The sequence below is a fragment of the Oncorhynchus gorbuscha genome, linkage group LG09 (genome assembly GCF_021184085.1).
Source record: "Oncorhynchus gorbuscha isolate QuinsamMale2020 ecotype Even-year linkage group LG09, OgorEven_v1.0, whole genome shotgun sequence".
In the NCBI taxonomy this organism is placed as follows: domain Eukaryota; kingdom Metazoa; phylum Chordata; class Actinopteri; order Salmoniformes; family Salmonidae; genus Oncorhynchus; species Oncorhynchus gorbuscha.
This window is the reverse complement of record NC_060181.1, coordinates 16,534,117-16,552,182: the sequence shown is the minus strand read 5'-3', so window position 1 is coordinate 16,552,182 and position 18,066 is coordinate 16,534,117. Positions and strand designations below refer to the sequence as shown.

The following is an 18,066-nucleotide window of genomic DNA, read 5'->3' as shown; positions in this document are numbered from 1 at the left end:
TGTTGCTTCAATATATCCACAATTTTCCTACCTCATGATGCCATCCATTTTGTGAAGTGCACCAGTCCCTCCTGCAGCAAAGGACCCCCACAACACGCTGCCACCGTGCTTCACGGTTGGGATGGTGTTATTCAGCTTGCAAGCCTCCTTTCCTCCAAACATAATGGTCATTATGGCCAAACAGTTCTATTTTTGTTTCATCAGACCAGAGGACATTTAACCAAAAAGTACAATCTTTGTCCCCATGTGCAGTAGGAAACTGTAGTCTGGATTTTTTTTAAATGGTGCTTTTGGAGCAGTGTCTTCTTCCTTGCTGAGCAGCCTTTCAGGTTGTCAATATAGGACTCGTTTTACTGTGGATATAGATACTTTTGTACCCGTTTCCTCCAGCATCTTCAAGTCCTTTGCTGTCGTTCTGGGATTGATTTGTACTTTTCACACCAAAGTACATTCATCTCTAGGACACAGGCTTTTCCTTCTGGAGCGGTATGACATCTGCGTAGTCCCATGGTGTTTATACTTGAGTACTATTGTTTGTACAGATGAACGTGGTACCTTCAGGCATCTGGAAATTGGTCCCAAGAATTAACCAGACTTATGGTCTACACCCCCCCCCCCACGAGGTCTTGGCTGATTTTTGGTTTTCCCATGTCAAGCAAAGGGGCACGGAGTTTGAAGGTAGGCCTCAAAATACATCCACAGGTACACCTCCAATTGAGTCAATGTTAATTAGCCTATCGGAAGCTTCTAAAGCCACAACAATTTTCTGGAACTTTCCAAGCTGTTTTAAAAGGCAGTCAAATGAGTGTATGTTAACTTCTGACCCACTGGAATTGTGAATTTTAGTTGAGAGTTTGACTCCAACCGAAGGGTATGTAAAAACCAGCCTCCTGTCTTCCCTCTGGAAACTTCTATTGCTGATCTACACTGATTTCAAAAACTTCTCCAGAATCAGAATGGAAATCCGGCACTTTGACAGAACTTTAACCCCAGAACAATTATCTTCTGGCAGAGTTGTAGTCTATGGTTACTAGTCATGAGCCATAACAGTTACAACTACACTAGTGTTAGGTCATTGCTTTGTAACAAAACTCAGCCCAGGCAGAGGGGGTGGTAAAATGAAGCATATAAACCTTTATTGAACAGCTTCTTGAAAAAAATATTTACAAAGTGAATATACAGCAAAAGACATACTGTTCAAGGGATTCAAGTATGCAACCATGGGGGGGGGGGGGACTAGTTTCATGGGAGGGAGAAGAGGGGAAAGGGGCTAGACAGTGAACAGAACAGCCATGCACCACCTTGAAAATACATGTCTGACAAATGATTATATGGGTGGGGGGAGAAATAAATCAAGATTTCATATGATCCACGGTGTTAATTTTCAAACAACTATATATTGACTGAGGAACTAGTCCCTGACAGTTTTGGATGAGGAATAGGTCCATGAAAAGAGACAAATCACCCATCCCCTTATTTCCACATCCTACCCATTTCTCCACATCCTCCTCAGTCCCTTTCCCAGTAAACAATGTTGTCCTATCACTAAAATATGTACCAAAGCACAGGCTTTCACCTGACTGCTTTGCACTAAACACTATGGCTAAACATATTGTAAAAGTCAAAAAAAAATACAGAGGGGCGAGAGAAGAGACACAGAGAACAGTCCCGAGAGACAGGATCAGGGACAGGATGGAGGTCAAGGTCAGGGGGGCCCACAGGGGACATCAGCTGGGCAAGGAAGGGGTGCTACTGCGCCTCATCCTCAGGACAGGAGTGCCAGGTCAGCCTCTCCTCGTAGAAGGAGATGACCACCTGAGGGCAGCGAGTGTTGGCCTCCCGGGCCGGGACAAGGTCTGCCTCATCCGAGTCTTTCCTGAAGAGCCAAGGGACAGTGGTTGGTGTTTACTTGTGGCTACTGAGCCGAATAATAAGGTTGACCTATTCAGCTAGTAGCTCTATTCAGCATAATGAAGTGCAGGTGCACATGATAAAAATAGAATGTGAAGTTCCCAAAGGCAGTTATTTTAAGAGGTGAATATTGTTATACAGGAAAGATAAATTACATGAGGAATGGCTTAGGCTGTGCAACACTGAAAAGGGATTGATATTAAAGAGGAACAGCACAAGCTAGGAGGTCGTTTTACAATTTGAGACTCACCACTTCATCAAGAACATAAGTTCTCCACTACTGTCAGTTGCACCGATGATCCTCTCTGGGTCCAGGCTCCTGGCAAAGCCCCGTGGCTTGTCACTCTGAAACACACAGTACAGAAATAAACTACAGCTTCCATGCAACCCATCTGGCAAATCGGAACATACTGATACAATAACCATTGCACACAGACTAGCTGACAACACCAGCCTACATTGATTTTAAACACCCACCACATCCTTCTTCTTCTTGGCTTTGTTTTCCTCTGTCTCTGGCTCATCTGTTGAGGACTTCCTCTTGTTGGAGTCAGGCTTTTCTACCACGTTCTTCTGGGCTTCGAGGAAGGCCGAGATCAGCTCGGGACAGTCCAGGTTATCCTCTGGCTCCCAAGTGTTATCCGCTCTGAAAGGAAAGAGTACTTAGTGGATATTTCTACAAATGACCATCAGCATGCTGGTAAGAAGAGTAACACATGCTCTAGAAATGCAGCAGAGTATTAACATTTTTCACGTGAGCTATACCTGTAACTAAAATGGCAATCAAGTTCAATTCACAACTCAGATTATTTAAACAAGCTAGGTTCTGCAAGATAAGCATGCCACAGACAAGCATGACCCCATATCAGGGAAGCACTTCCAGACCTGGGTCCCCGGAACTGTGCACTCACTCTGTAAATCCTTTCCACTTGAGGAAAAATTCCACCTTCCCATTGACGATGCGCTGGTCCATCACCTTCTCCACAACATACTCCTCCGGCGGCTCTGTCTCCAGCACCTCCTTCTTGCCTTTGCCATTCTGCTTCTTACCCATGTTAGGCTGCGAAACAAGAGGGGAGGTTTTCATCTTTTTAAAGAGACGAATTTGGGTTTTAATAACATGAGATCACCTGACACAATGTTTACACAGGTTATTGTCCAGAACAGGGTTTCCTTAACTCAAACCCCCGTCCGTCCCCATGCATGCTTCGTTTTACCCTCTAGCACTACACCGCTGATTTAAATAGCCAACTCATTCAAGCTTTGATTTTAGTCAGCTGTGTAGTGTTGGGGCAAAAACCAAAATGTGCACTCAGGGGCCACCCCCAGGACTGAGTTTGGGACAGAATATCAATACAATAATTAAAAACACTTGTAGTTTGCTGTACGCACACAAACTGGCCAGTGAAAACCTCTAACTTAAAACTGGGGGGGGGGGGGGGGGGGGTTCAATTTATCATAGGAATGTGATACAAAATGAGGCAAGAGTGTGTCGGCTGTTGAGTGTTTACCCAACTGGATAATACACTACGTTCAAAAGTTTGGGGTCACTTAGAAATGTCCCTGTTTTTGAAAGAAATCTCTTTTTGTCCATAAAAAAAAGATTAATACTGTATTTCTGATCAGACACCATTTATGTTGTAAATGACTATTGTAGCTGGAAACGGCAGATTTTTTAAATGGAATGTCTACATAGGCCCATTTTCAGCAACCATCACTCCTGTGTTCCAATGGCATGTTGTGTTACCTAACCCAAGTTAATAATTCAAAAATAGCTAATTGATCATTAGAAAACCCCTTTGCAATTATGTTAGCGCATCTGAAAACTGTTGTTCTGATTAAATAAGCAATAAAAATGTCCTTCACTCGTTGAGTATCTGGAGCATCAGCATTTGTGGGTTCGATTACAGGCTCAAAATGGCCAGAAACAAAGATCTTTCTTCTGAAACTTGTCAGTCTATTCTTGTTCTGAGAAATTAAGGCTATTCAATGCACGAAATTGAAGATCTCATACAACGCAGTGCACTACACCCTTTACAGAACAGTGCATACAGGCTCAAACCAGAATAGAAAGAGGAGTGGGAGGCCCCAGTGCACAACTGAGCAAGAGGACAAGTACATTAGAGGGTCTAGTTTGAGAAACAGACGCCCCACATGTCCTCAACTGGCAGCTTCATTAAATAGTACCCGCAAGATACCAGTCTCAACATCAACAGTGCAGAGGTGACTGCGGGATGCTGGCCTTCTAGGCAGAGTTCCTCTGTCCCGCGTGATTTATTTGGGCTTTTTCTTTGCAACCCTTTTACTTCTTTGCTTATTTTAGCAGTTCTTGCCATAATACGGACTTGGTCTTCAACCAAATAGGGCTCTTTGTATTAGAGGTCGACCGATTGATCGGAATGGCCGATTATTCATAACAATCGGCATTTTTGGACGCCGATTACATTGCACTCCATGAGGAGACTGCGTGGCAGGCTGACTACCTATTATGCGAGTGCAGCAAGGAGCCATGGTAAGGTGCTAGCAAGCATTAAACTTATCTTATAAAAAACAATCACTACTTACCTACACATGGTTGATGACATTAGTTTATCTAGCTTGTCCTGAATTGCATATAATCGATGCGGTGCCTGTTCATTTATCATTGAATCATAGCCTAATTCGCCAAACGGGTGATTTAACAAGCGCATTTGCAAAAAAGCATAATCGTTGCGCGAATGTACCTAACCATAACCATCAACGCCTTAAAATCAATACACAGAAGTATATTTTTAAACAAGCATATTCATTTAAGAAATTCATGTTAGCAGACAATATTAAACTAGGGAAATTGTGGCTCGTTGGGAACTAATTTGCCAGAATTTTACGTAATTAGGACATTTAAGTTTGTGCAATGTAACAGGAATATCTAGACTTACGGAACAGTTTCGTAATTTCACTGAAAGAATAAACGTTTTATTTTCGAAATGATAGTTTCCGTATTTGATCATATTAATGACCTATGGCTCGTATTTCTGTGTGTTATAATTAAGTCTGATTAGATATGGCAGCAGCAGGCTCGTAAACATTCATTCAAACAGCACTTTCGTGCTATTGCCAGCAGCTCTTCGGAATGCCCCAAGCATTGCGCCGTTTATGACTTCAAGCCTATCAACTCTCGGGATTAGGCTGGTGTAAAAAGGCTAGCTAGTTAGCAGGGTGCGCGCTAATAGCGTTTCAAACTTCACTCGCTCTGAGACTTGGAGTAGTTGTTCCCCTTGCTCTGCAAGGGCCATGGCTTTTGTGGAGCATTGGGTAACGATGCTTCGAGGGTGGCTGTCGATGTGTTCCTGGTTCGAGCCCAGGTAGGGGCGAAGAAAGGGACGGAAGCTATACTCACACTCACAATACTAAAGTGCCTATAAGAACATCCAATAGTCAAAGGTATATGAAATACAAATGGTAGAGAAATAGTCCTATAATAACCTCAATCTAAAACTTCTTACCAGGGAATATTGAAGACTCATGTTAAAAGGAACCACCAGGTTTCATATGTTCTGAGCAAGGAACTTAACTTTTTATGGCTGTAGGGGCAGTATTGAGTAGCTTGGATGAAAAGGTAACCATTGTAAACGGCCAGCTCCTCAGTCTCAGTTGCTAATATATGCATACTATTATTAGTATTGGATAGAAAAATTAATGATGCCTGAGTATAACAGAACTCATATTGCAGGCAAAACCCTGAGAAGTTCCACTTCCTGTTTGTATTTTTTCTCGGGGTGGCAGATTTCAACCAAGCTCTCATTGAAATTACTGGGGGGGGGGGTAATGACACAAGGAACGTCACCACTGCCACGAGTTGACCATGCATTCACTATGCGCGTCCACAGGGGAAGGACCTGCGTTCCACCGGTCATCTGAAGTCATTCTAATTCTCTGGTTGGAACGTTATTCAAGATATGTAAACAACATTCTAAAGATTGATTCAGTACATCGTTTGACATGTTTCTACTGACTATTACGGAACTTTTGGACATTGTCACGTTATAGTGGACGCGCTTTGTGCCTTTGGAATTGTTTACCAAACGTGCTAACCAAAGTAGCCAAGTGGACATAACAGATATTTTCAAACAAATCAAGCATTTATTGTAGACCTGGGATTCCTAGGACTGCATTCTGATGAAGTTCAAAGGTTAGGAAACATTTATCATGTATCTTCTGGTTTCTGTTGACTCCAACATGGCGGCTAATTTGGCCACTGTTCTGAACTCAGTCTCAGATTATTGCATGGGTTGCTCATTCCGTAAACTAAAAAATACACAGCGGTTGCATTAACCTGTTGCGACTCTAGGGGCAGTATTTTCAATTTGAAAAAATAAAAACGATCCTGTTTTAAACAGGATATTTTGTCAGGAAAAGATGCTAGAATATGCATATAATTGACAGCTTTCGATAGAAAACAGTAACGTTTCCAAAACTGTAAAGATCTTGTCTATGAGTATAACAACTGATGTTGCAAGCGAAAGCCTGAGAAATCCAATCCGGAAGTGCCCCAGGTTTTGAAAGCGATGCGTTCCAATGACTCCCCATTTGGTTGTGAATGTACCATCAACGAGCTTACACTTTCTACGTATTCCCCAAGGTGTCTATAGCATTGTGACGTAGTTTTACCCATTCCTGTTGAAAAAATAGCCGTAGGCGAGCACATTGCGTAAGTGGTCACATGGTGGCTCCGAGAGAGATTCTCGCGTAAAGTACAGAGGTAGCCATTACTCCAATCGGCCCTAGAGAAAAACGAATGGTCCCGACGGATATATTATCGAATAGATATTAGAAAAACACAGCGAGGATGGATTCTAAACAACGTTTGCCGATATTATGGTGCCAATTTGGAATATATTTCGGTGTTGTGGTGACCGCAATTTCCGGGCGATTTCTCAACCAAACGTGAAGAACAAACTGAGCTGTTTCACCTACAAAAATTGTATTTGGGGAAAAAAATGAAGCTTGGCTATCTACCTGGGAGTCTCGTGAGTGAAAACATCCGAAGTTCAAAGGTAAACGATTTAATTTGATTGCTTTTCTGATTTCCGTGATAAGGTTGCCTGCTGCTAGCAAGGCATAATGCTATGCTATTATAAACGTACACAAATGCTTGTCTAGCGTTGGCTGTAAAGCATATTTTGAAAATCTGAGATGACAGGGTGATTAACAGAAGGCTAAGCTGTGTCTCAATATATTTAATTTGTGACTTTGATGAATAGGAACATTTTCTAGGGATATTTAAGTCCGCTGCGTTATGCTAATTAGTGTCAGGCGATGATTATGCTCCCGCATGCGGGTTTGGGAGTCACCAGAGGTTAATAGGGATAGGGGGCAGCATTTTCACTTTTGGATAAATAGCGTGCACAATTTCAACTTCCTGCTACTCATGCCAGGAATATATTATACGCCTATGATTAGTAGGTGTGGATAGAAAACACTGAAGTTTCTAAAACGGTTTCAATCATGTCTGACTATAACAGAACTTATGTAGCATCTGACCATTCCCTCAGTTGTCTTTGCCAAGGGATATTCGATAGCGACCATTTTACAGTTCCTACAATTTCCACGGGATGTCACCAGTCTTTGGAATTTGGTTGAAGTTAATCATTGGTGCAACAAAGAAGAAGCACATCCTGGAACAACGTTACACTGTTGAGAGTTACGCAAGATGAAAAAAGGTGCATGGTTTATTTAATTGCTCTATTGAATACAGATTGCCCCATCTACAATTTGATCGATTAATTAACGTTTAAAATACCTAAAGTTGTATTACAAAAGACGTTTTGAAATATTTTGACAAAGTTCATAGGCAACTTTGAAATGTTTTTAGTGACTGTGTTTTGGCAAGCTGTTTTTCCCAGATTAAACGTGCTTTATAAATGGACATTTTAGGTATACATGGATTGAATTAAATCGGGAAAAAAGGACCAATTGTGATGTTTATGGGACATATTGGAGTGCCAACAAAGAAGCTCGTCAAAGGTAATGCATGTTTTATATTTTATTCCATGAGCTCAGTCTCTCGCGCGCCTGTGCGAGTTCGTTGCGTTCCATTGCATTTCCAAAGGAATTCTCCGATTTAAACATGATTGAAGATATGTTAAAAACATCCTAAAGATTGATTCTATACATCGTTTGACATGTTTCTACGAACTGTAACGGAACTTTTTTGACTTTGTCTGGACCTAGTGCTCGCGCCTCATGAACTTGGATTTGTGAACTAAACAAGCAAACACAAGGGAGGTATTTGGACATAAATGGACTTTATCGAACAAAACAAACATTTATTGTGGAACTGGGATTCCTGGGAGTGCATTCTGATGAAGAGCAAAGTTAAGTGAATATTTATAATGCTATTTCTGACTTCTGTTGACTCCACAACATGGCACGTATCTGTATGGCTTGTTTTGGTGGCTGAGCACTGTACTCAGATTGCATGATGTGCTTTTTCCGTAAAGCTTTTTTGAAATCTGACACGGCAGTTGCATTGAGAAGTATATCTTTAACCTCTTCAACCTATGGGGGCACAATGTCATTATTGGATAAAAAGACGTGCCCGTTTTAAGCGCATTATTTTGTCACGAAAAGATGCTCGACTATGCATGGAAATGACAGCCTTGGAAAGACAAAACTCTGACGTTTCCAAAACGACAAAGATATTATCTGTGAGTGCCCCAGAACTAATGCTACAGGCGAAACCAAGATGAAACTTCAAACAGGAAATGAACAGGATTTTTGACGCTGTGTTTACTAACGTCTCCTTATATGGCTGTGAATATGCTGTGAACGAGCTTATGCGCTCTGCCGTTCATCCAAGATGTCTGCAGCATTGTGGCGTATTTGTAGGCATATCATTGGAAGATTGGCCATAAGAAACTACATTTGCCAGGGGGCCGTCCGGTGCCCTTTGTCTAAATCGGTGCGTAATTCCCAGTGGCAACCATTGTACCTTGCGTTACAGAAGGAGACTCATACTTCCAGGAACGATACATCATTGAAGAGATATGTGAAAAACACCTTGAGGACTGGTTCTAAACAACGTTTGCCATGTTTCAGTCGATATTATGGAGATAATTTGGGAAAAAGTTTGGCGTTTGGATAACTGATTATTATTTTTTTTTTGTAGCCAAACGTGACGCACCAAACGGACCGATTTCTCCGGCACAAAAAAAGTATTTCAGGAAAAACTGAACATTTGCTATCTAACAGAGTCTCCTCATTGAAAACATCTGTTGATGTTCCGGAGTTCTAAATTGAGCAGCTGCTGAAAAATGAGCTCCTGTATATATTGAGATTTAAATGTTTTTTTTAGAGTGAAGTACATCGAAAAAATCAAGAGAAAACTGCAAGACTCAATAGAAGACAAAACAAGGAACAAACCAAAAAAGACAGGCTTTTGAAAAATTAACTATTTTTCATAAAATTGTACAGTTATCTTAGCTAGCTGAATTGCTAGCAGAATTGTTTACTTGTTGCTAAGCAGTTGCTAGGGACTCTCCTGTTAGAAGCTAGCTAGCTTACAAAGAACAACAAAAAAAATCTAGTTAACAGAAGAAAGGAAGACAAAATAAGGACAAAAGGACAGAAGAAAAAGGAAAAGAAAGAGGACAACAAAGTGAAACAGTCAGCACTTCTATTGCAACTTCGTATTTCGTCGTCCTAACGTAGTCTACACTGCTATCTGCCCAGCAGCTAGCCAGCTAGCAAACGTCCACCGTTTACCGAATAGCAGCACTGTAGAAACTATTACACTCAACTGAACGACTTGATTAGTGTAGTGTTAGCTAGCTACATAGTTGTCTTTGCTGTCTTCGTATCCAAGATAATTGTGTAGTTTAGAGCGTGTAGTCTTAGAGTGATTATCTTAATTTACAGAGGTTAGCTAGCCAGCTATTTGTCGTCCTTAACGTAGGAGACTCTGCTAGCTAGCCAACAGCTAGCCAACGTCTACTGAATAGAACTTCCGCACTCAACAACCCGGTCGCATTCCGCTTCGCTCCACAGGTAGTATCACATTTTTCATTTCATTTCTTTACAGCACAACGGTTTGATTTGTTTGATCGTAGCTAGCTACATAGCTAGCTACACAGCCGTCTGTGTATCAAAGATAATTGTGTAGTCTAGAGCGATTTTCTAGGTTAGCTAGCCAGCTATTGTCGTTCTTTTAACGCAACGTAACGTAATCAACACTGCTAGCTAGCCAGCTAGCCCCCGAATAGCAGCACTGTAGAAACTATTACACTCAACGGAACGACTTGATTAGTGTAGTGTCAACAACGCAGCCACTGCCAGCTAGCCTATAAAGTCAACAACGCAGCCACTGCCAGCTAGCCTACTTCAGCAGTACTGTATCATTTTAATCATTTTAGTCAATAAGATTCTTGCTACGTAAGCTTAACTTTCTGAACATTCAAGACGTGTAGTCCACTTGTCATTCCAATCTCCTTGCATTAGCGTAGCCTCTTCTGTAGCCTGTCAACTATGTGTCTGTCTATCCCTGTTCTCTCCTCTCTGCAGACCATACAAACGCTCCACACCGCGTGGCCGCTGCCACCCTAATCTGGTGGTCCCAGCGCGCACGACCCACGTGGAGTTCCAGGTCTCCGGTAGCCTCTGGAACTGCCGATCTGCGGCCAACAAGGCAGAGTTCATCTCAGCCTATGCCTCCCTCCAGTCCCTCGACTTCTTGGCACTGACAGAAACATGGATCACCACAGACAACACTGCTACTCCTACTGCTCTCTCTTCGTCCGCCCACGTGTTCTCGCACACCCCGAGAGCTTCTGGTCAGCGGGGTGGTGGCATCGGGATCCTTATCTCTCCCAAGTGGTCATTCTCTCTTTCTCCCCTTACCTATCTGTCTATCGCCTCCTTTGAATTTCATGCTGTCACAGTTACCAGCCCTTTCAAGCTTAACATCCTTATAATTTATCGTCCTCCAGGTCCCCTCGGAGAGTTCATCAATGAGCTTGATGCATTGATAAGCTCCTTTCCTGAGGACGGCTCACCTCTCACAGTTCTGGGCGACTTTAACCTCCCCACGTCTACCTTTGACTCATTCCTCTCTGCCTCCTTTCCACTCCTCTCCTCTTTTGACCTCACCCTCTCACCTTCCCCCCCTACTCACAAGGCAGGCAATACGCTCGACCTCATCTTTACTAGATGCTGTTCTTCCACTAACCTCATTGCAACTCCCCTCCAAGTCTCCGACCACTACCTTGTATCCTTTTCCCTCTCTCTCTCATCCAACACTTCCCACACTGCCCCTACTCGGATGGTATCGCGCCGTCCCAACCTTCGCTCCCTCTCCCCCGCTACTCTCTCCTCTTCCATCCTATCATCTCTTCCCTCTGCTCAAACCTTCTCCAACCTATCTCCTGATTCTGCCTCCTCAACCCTCCTCTCCTCCCTTTCTGCATCCTTTGACTCTCTATGTCCCCTATCTTCCAGGCCGGCTCGGTCCTCCCCTCCCGCTCAGTGGCTTGACGACTCATTGAGAGCTCACAGAACAGGGCTCCGGGCAGCCGAGCGGAAATGAAGGAAAACTCGCCTCCCTGCGGACCTGGCATCCTTTCGCTCCCTCCTCTCTACATTTTCCTCCTCTGTCTCTGCTGCTAAAGCCACTTTCTACCACTCTAAATTACAAGCATCTGCCTCTAACCCTAGGAAGCTCTTTGCCACCTTCTCCTCCCTCCTGAATCCTCCTCCCCCTCCCTGCAGATGACTTCGTCAACCATTTTGAAAAGGTCGACGACATCCGATCCTCGTTTGGTAAGTCAAACGACACCGCTGGTTCTGCTCACACTGCCCTACCCTGTGCTCTGACCTCTTTCTCCTCTCTCTCTCCAGATGAAATCTCGCGTCTTGTGACGGCCGGCCGCCCAACAACCTGCCCGCTTGACCCTATCCCCTCCTCTCTTCTCCAGGCCATTTCCGGAGACCTTCTCCCTTACCTCACCTCGCTCATCAACTTATCCCTGACCGCTGGCTACGTCCCTTCCGTCTTCAAGAGAGCGAGAGTTGCACCCCTTCTGAAAAAACCTACACTCGATCCCTCCGATGTCAACAACTACAGACTAGTATCCCTTCTTTCTTTTCTCTCCAAAACTCTTGAACGTGCCGTCCTTGGTCAGCTCTCCCGCCATCTCTCTCAGAATGACCTTCTTGATCCAAATCAGCCAGGTTTCAAGACTAGTCATTCAACTGAGACTGCTCTTCTCTGTATCACGGAGGCGCTCCGCACCGCTAAAGCTAACTCTCTCTCCTCTGCTCTCATCCTTCTAGACCTATCGGCTGCCTTCGATACTGTGAACCATCAGATCCTCCTCTCCACCCTCTCCGAGTTGGGCATCTCCGGCGCGGCCCACGCTTGGATTGCGTCCTACCTGACAGGTCGCTCCTACCAGGTGGCGTGGCGAGAATCTGTCTCCTCACCACGCGCTCTCACCACTGGTGTCCCCCAGGGCTCTGTTCTAGGCCCTCCTATTCTCGCTATACACCAAGTCACTTGGCTCTGTCATAACCTCACATGGTCTCTCCTATCATTGCTATGCAGACGACACACAATTAATCTTCTCCTTTCCCCCTTCTGATGACCAGGTGGCGAATCGCATCTCTGCATGTCTGGCAGACATATCAGTGTGGATGACGGATCACCACCTCAAGCTGAACTTCGGCAAGACGGAGCTGCTCTTCCTCCCGTTCCATGATCTCGCCATCACGGTTGACAACTCCATTGTGTCCTCCTCCCAGAGCGCTAAGAACCTTGGCGTGATCCTGGACAACACCCTGTCGTTCTCAACTAACATCAAGGCGGTGGCCCGTTCCTGTAGGTTCATGCTCTACAACATCCGCAGAGTAAGACCCTGCCTCACACAGGAAGCGGCGCAGGTCCTAATCCAGGCACTTGTCATCTCCCGTCTGGATTACTGCAACTCGCTGTTGGCTGGGCTCCCTGCCTGTGCCATTAAACCCCTACAACTCATCCAGAACGCCGCAGCCCGTCTAGTGTTCAACCTTCCCAAGTTCTCACGTCACCCCGCTCCTCCGCTCTCTCCACTGGCTTCCAGTTGAAGCTCGCATCCGCTACAAGACCATGGTGCTTGCCTACGGAGCTGTGAGGGGAACGGCACCTCAGTACCTCCAGGCTCTGATCAGGCCCTACACCCAAATAAGGGCACTGCGTTCATCCACCTCTGGCCTGCTCGCCTCCCTACCACTGAGGAAGTACAGTTCCCGCTCAGCTCAGTCAAAACTGTTCGCTGCTCTGGCTCCCCAATGGTGGAACAAACTCCCTCACGATGCCAGGACAGCGGAGTCAATCACCACCTTCCGGAGACACCTGAAACCCCACCTCTTTAAGGAATACTTAGGATAGGATAAAGTAATCCTTCTCACCCCCCCCCCTTAAAAGATTTAGATGCACTATTGTAAAGTGGCTGTTCCACTGGATGTCATAAGGTGAATGCACCAATTTGTAAGTCGCTCTGGATAAGAGCGTCTGCTAAATGACTTAAATGTAAATGTATCTGAAGTTCTTCAAAGGTAAATGATTTATTGAATGTTTTTGCGAAAATGTGGCCTGCTAATGCTAACGCTAAATGCTAGTTTGCTATGGTAGAGAAGCATATTTTTGAAAATCTGGCTCGGCGCAAGAAGTTAATTCCATGCATAACACTTGTATTTAACAACATTTATGATGCTTATTTCTTTAAATTGATGTAGCTCTGCAAAATCACTGGATGTTTTGGTAGCAAAACATTACTGAACATAATGCCAATGTAAACAGACTTTTGGATACAAATATGAACGTTAACAAAATATACATAGTGTATCATGAAGTCCTATGAGTGTCATCTGAAGATCAAAGGTTGGTGATTAATTCTCTCTATTTCCGCTTTTTGTGACTCCTGTCTTTGGCTGGAAAAATGGCTGTGTTTTTCTGTGACTAGGTAACCTAACAATCATATGGTGTGCTTTCGCAGTAAAGCCTTTTTGAAATCGGACACTGTGGTGGGATTAACAAGTTTCTTTAAAGCTGGTTGAGAGAATTCCAAGACTGTGCAAAGCGGTCAAGACCAAAGGGTGGCTACATAATCTCAACTATATCTATTTGTTCAACACTTTGTTACTACATGTTTCCGAATGTGTAATTTCTTAGTTGACATCTTCACTATTATTCTACAATATAGAACATAATATAAATTAAGAACCCTTGAGTAGGTGCCCAAACTTTTACTGGCCTACATATTGACCCCCCCCCAACCAAACTTGCCTAAATTGGAGAAAAACTACCTAAAACGTGAAAAAAATGTTTGCTATTTCCCCAGAGGATGTCCAATAAGATGTGCAATTACATTACAGTACCACACCATGCTGTCGGGGTACTCACAAACCATTCCAACACAGAAAAGCTGCTTTAAAAAAAATAATGGTTAAGTAATTACCATATTTTGGAGGGGGAAAAAGAGACTTCGCTCGTACCACAAATTACTGGTAATATTTCATAGAAATCTGGAAACACTGGACAGTTACTAAAAGTAGTAATACCTCTGTCCCAAATATTGCATTTCCCATCGTTCTGTTATCCTCCTTATTGAGCTTTGAACACGGTCTCTTCAAGTCGGTAGTTGCCAAGCAACATTAGATCGTTCGATCAAAATGCTGAAAGTGGAGGGAATCACAGAGCTCGTGCGTCTTGCACTTCACCAATATCCTCGCTAACAAACTAACTACTAGCTAAACAAAGGGCACACAGGTTGTCATTTTATTATCGCTAACGTTTGCTAGCTATATGAAATTATAGGACGTTGAAGCGCACAAAAGTTAACGTTATGCACAATCCGTTGAGCCCCCCTCCCCCAAAGCCATTTTACAGGCCTAGTCTAATGCCTGTATTGATTTTGCTAGCAAAGTTAAATAGCTACTCAATTTAATATGGATGTTAAACTAACTTTCACTAGAAAATAAACGTTACTTTCTAAGCCATATTGTAGCGATTGGCTAAACTCTTAATTTTACTCATTACGATCTATCCAGATGCCTAGTCACTTTACCATGCCTTCACATACACCTCAAAAACCTAGTACCTCTGCACATTGATTTGGTACCCCTGTATATACAGTAATACATTATTGTATTGTATTCCTCGTGTTACCATTCATATTTTGCATTGTAGGGAAGAGCAAGAATTTCACCGTAATTCGACACCAGCGCATGTGACCAAATTTGATACGAAACAACCGGCGGGAGCTTAGCCAACTAGGTAGTGTGCCAACAATAACTAGCTAAATAAACGTGTGTTATCCAGTTATGGTAGATTGCTAGTTAAGTGGAATTTAACCATGTTCCCTACAAGCTTCCAGGGGCTTATCAGACGTTAGGTTAACAAAGGCCGGGCAAATTGTGATTGCCAGGCCCAAAACCTGCAACGTGAATTTAGTTACACTAAAGTTACCTGGTTGATTGGTCAGTGAGAATTAGACCTTCCTTTCCTAAAATGGCAGCTAGCTGACAAGTTACATAAGCTTCCTAGCAAACACAATGGAATCACTTTGTCAGTGTAGCTAGCTAAACTGTAGCAAGTTGGCTACTGGTGGCTAGCATGACCGTGCGCTAAAGCAAAAATAAAGACGACACATATGCATCACATCAATTATAAATGTACAGCCTATAATTTACATAATCATTTGACGTTGGATCTTGAGGGACTCACCTTGAAAATCAAGAAAAAGCTGATGCAGAATGTACGACGGAAAAAGAACAAGCGGCTTCGTCCTTACCCGCGTGCGGTGCAGAATATAAGTTGCTGCTGCGCGCGCGCCAAAAATAAACCTCCCTTTTCTACGGGTGCCGCAAGGGTAACTAACCTTCCTTATGTGGTTTCAAAATAAATGTTCATGGATGGATCCAAACCCCAGAACGGAGCTTTAAATCCACAGTGTGTAAAATGCACCCTCGGGAAACGTAATGCGATTACAACGTAATCGTTTTACCTTTAAGTCAAATAATCTAAATCAATCAAATGTTATTAATCACATACACATGTTTAGCAGATGTTATTGTGTAGCGAAATGCTTGGGGTTTCTAGCTCCAACAGTGCAGTAATATCTAACAAGTAATATCTAACAATTTCACAACAATACCATTTGTTCTGGACCTGGTTTCCCAAAAGCATCTTAAAAAAACTCCACCCCAAAACTGTCTTTTGGTATTTATTTCATTACTCCATTGTTGACATAGTCCCAAAACGTTTTATTTGTCAGCAATCAAGTTTTCAAACTACACTACAGTGCATTCGGAAAGTATTCAGACACCTTTATCTTTTCCAAATTTTGTTACAATACAAGCCTTACTAGTTAAATATATACATTAAAAAAAATCATTCTAAAATTTAGTAAATAGAGTAAATAAAAGTAATATTTAGTCATAAATACAATACCCCAATCAAATTGAAGAAACATCTCAAGGATGATCAATGGAAACAGGATACACCTGAGCTCAATTTCAAGTCTCATAGCAAAGGGTCTGAATGCTTATACTTAAGTTATTATTTTTTATTCTAAAAACCTGTTTTTCGCTTGGTCATTATGGGGTGTGTGTAGATGAATTTCATGAATAATTTTTACTCAATTTTAAAATAAGGCTGTAACATAACAAAATGTGGAAAAAGGGAAGGGAACTAAATACTTTCTGATTGAAATGTATATATACACAAAAGTATGTGGACACCCTTTCAAATTAGTGGATTCGGCTCTTTCAGCCACACCGTTGCTGACAGGTGTATAAAGTCAAGCATTCAGCCATGAAATCGCCATAGACAAACATTTTCGCAGTAGAATGGTCTTACTGAAGAGCTCAGTGACTTTCAATGTGGCACTGTCATTGGATACCACCTTTCCAACAAGTCAGTTTGTCAAATCTCCAGAGTAGTGCAGCGGTCTAAGGCAGTGCATCGCAGTGCTAGAGGCGTCACTACAGACCCTGGTTCGATTCCAGGCTGTATCACAACCAACCGTGATCGGGAGTCCCATAGGGAGGCGCACAATTAGCCCAGAGTCGTCTGGGCTGGGTTTGGCCGGGGTAGGCCGTCATTGTAAAAAAAAGGATTTGTTCTTAACTGACTTGCCTAGTTAAATAAGGTTAAATTAAAAAGAGTAGGCCACACAAGCTCACAGAATGGGACCGCCAAGTGCTGAAGTGCATAGCGTGTAAAAATGGTCTGTCCTCGGTTGCAACACTCACTGAGTTCCAAACTGCCGCTGGAAGCAACGTCAACACAAGAAATGCTAGTTGGAAGTTTCATGGGTCTCCAGGGCCGAGCAGCCGCACACAAGCCTAAGACCACCAAGCGCAATGGCACGCGTCGACTGGAGTGGTGTAAAGCTCACCGCCATTGGACTCTGGAGCAGTGAAACGTGTTCTGTGGAGTGATAAATCACTTTTCACCATCTGGCAGTCTGACGGACGAATCTGGATTTGGCGGATGCCAGAAGAACGCTACCTGCCAATATGGAAGTGCCAACTAAAGTTTAGTGGAGGTGGAATAATGGTCTGGGGCTGTTTTATAAGGATAGGGCCCCTTAGTTCCAGTGAACTGTCATTGTTTAACGCAACAGCATACAATGACATTCTAGACAATTCTGCTTCCAACTTTGTGGCAACAGTCTTGGTAAGGCCCTTTCTCGTTTCAGCATGAAAATGCCCCCGTGCACAAAGCGAGGTCTGTACAGAAGTGGTTTGTCGAGATCTGTGTGGAAGAACTTGACTGGCCTGCACAGAGCCCTGACCTCAATCGCATTGAACACCTTTGGGAGGAATTGAAACGCTGACTGTGGGCCAGGCCTAATCACCTAACATCAGTGCCCAACCTCACGAATGCTCGTGGCTGAGTGGAATCAATGTTCCAACATCTACTGGAAAGCATTCCCAGAAGAGTGGAGGCTGTTTAAAGTGGTAAAGGGGTCCCCATGATTGCCCATGATTTTGGAATGAGACTTTCGACGATTAATTGTCCACATACTTTGTCATGTAGTATTTGTAACTTTCAAAATCATCCCTGTATGATGCATTTTCCATCATATGATGCAATATGTATCATACAGAGATTATTTCTGTATTTTGAGAGTTACA

The 18,066-nt window shown here is 43.2% G+C and overlaps 1 protein-coding gene across 2 annotated transcripts; it reads right to left on the bottom strand.

Annotated features, from left to right (window-relative positions):
* Nucleotides 1-1,109: 1,109 nt before the first annotated feature.
* LOC124043198 (chromobox protein homolog 3-like) lies at nt 1,110-15,806 on the bottom strand. 2 transcript variants are annotated; one of them, XM_046361497.1, is made up of 5 exons: nt 15,650-15,806; nt 2,823-2,971; nt 2,389-2,557; nt 2,162-2,256; nt 1,110-1,876 (listed from the first exon to the last, which is right to left on the bottom strand). In XM_046361497.1, the coding sequence occupies exons 2-5, from the start codon at nt 2,963-2,965 to the stop codon at nt 1,750-1,752; spliced, it is 534 nt and encodes a 177-aa protein (XP_046217453.1). In that variant the 5' UTR covers nt 2,966-2,971; nt 15,650-15,806; the 3' UTR covers nt 1,110-1,749. The 2 variants fall into 2 exon arrangements, with proteins under 2 accessions (XP_046217453.1, XP_046217452.1); XM_046361496.1 differs by having other exon boundaries at nt 2,823-2,998; nt 15,650-15,798.
* Nucleotides 15,807-18,066: the final 2,260 nt, after the last annotated feature.

Excerpts from the sequence above, each read along its gene's own strand:
- LOC124043198 (XM_046361496.1), bottom strand. The coding sequence starts at position 2,998 with ATGAAAACCTCCCCTCTTGTTTCGCAGCCTAACATGGGTAAGAAGCAG. Across the intron at positions 2,558-2,822 it reads AAGTGGAAAGGATTTACAGA|AGCGGATAACACTTGGGAGC; the intron begins GTGAGTGCACAG and ends CTTTCCTTTCAG. Across the intron at positions 2,257-2,388 it reads CCAAGAAGAAGAAGGATGTG|AGTGACAAGCCACGGGGCTT; the intron begins GTGGGTGTTTAA and ends TGTGTGTTTCAG.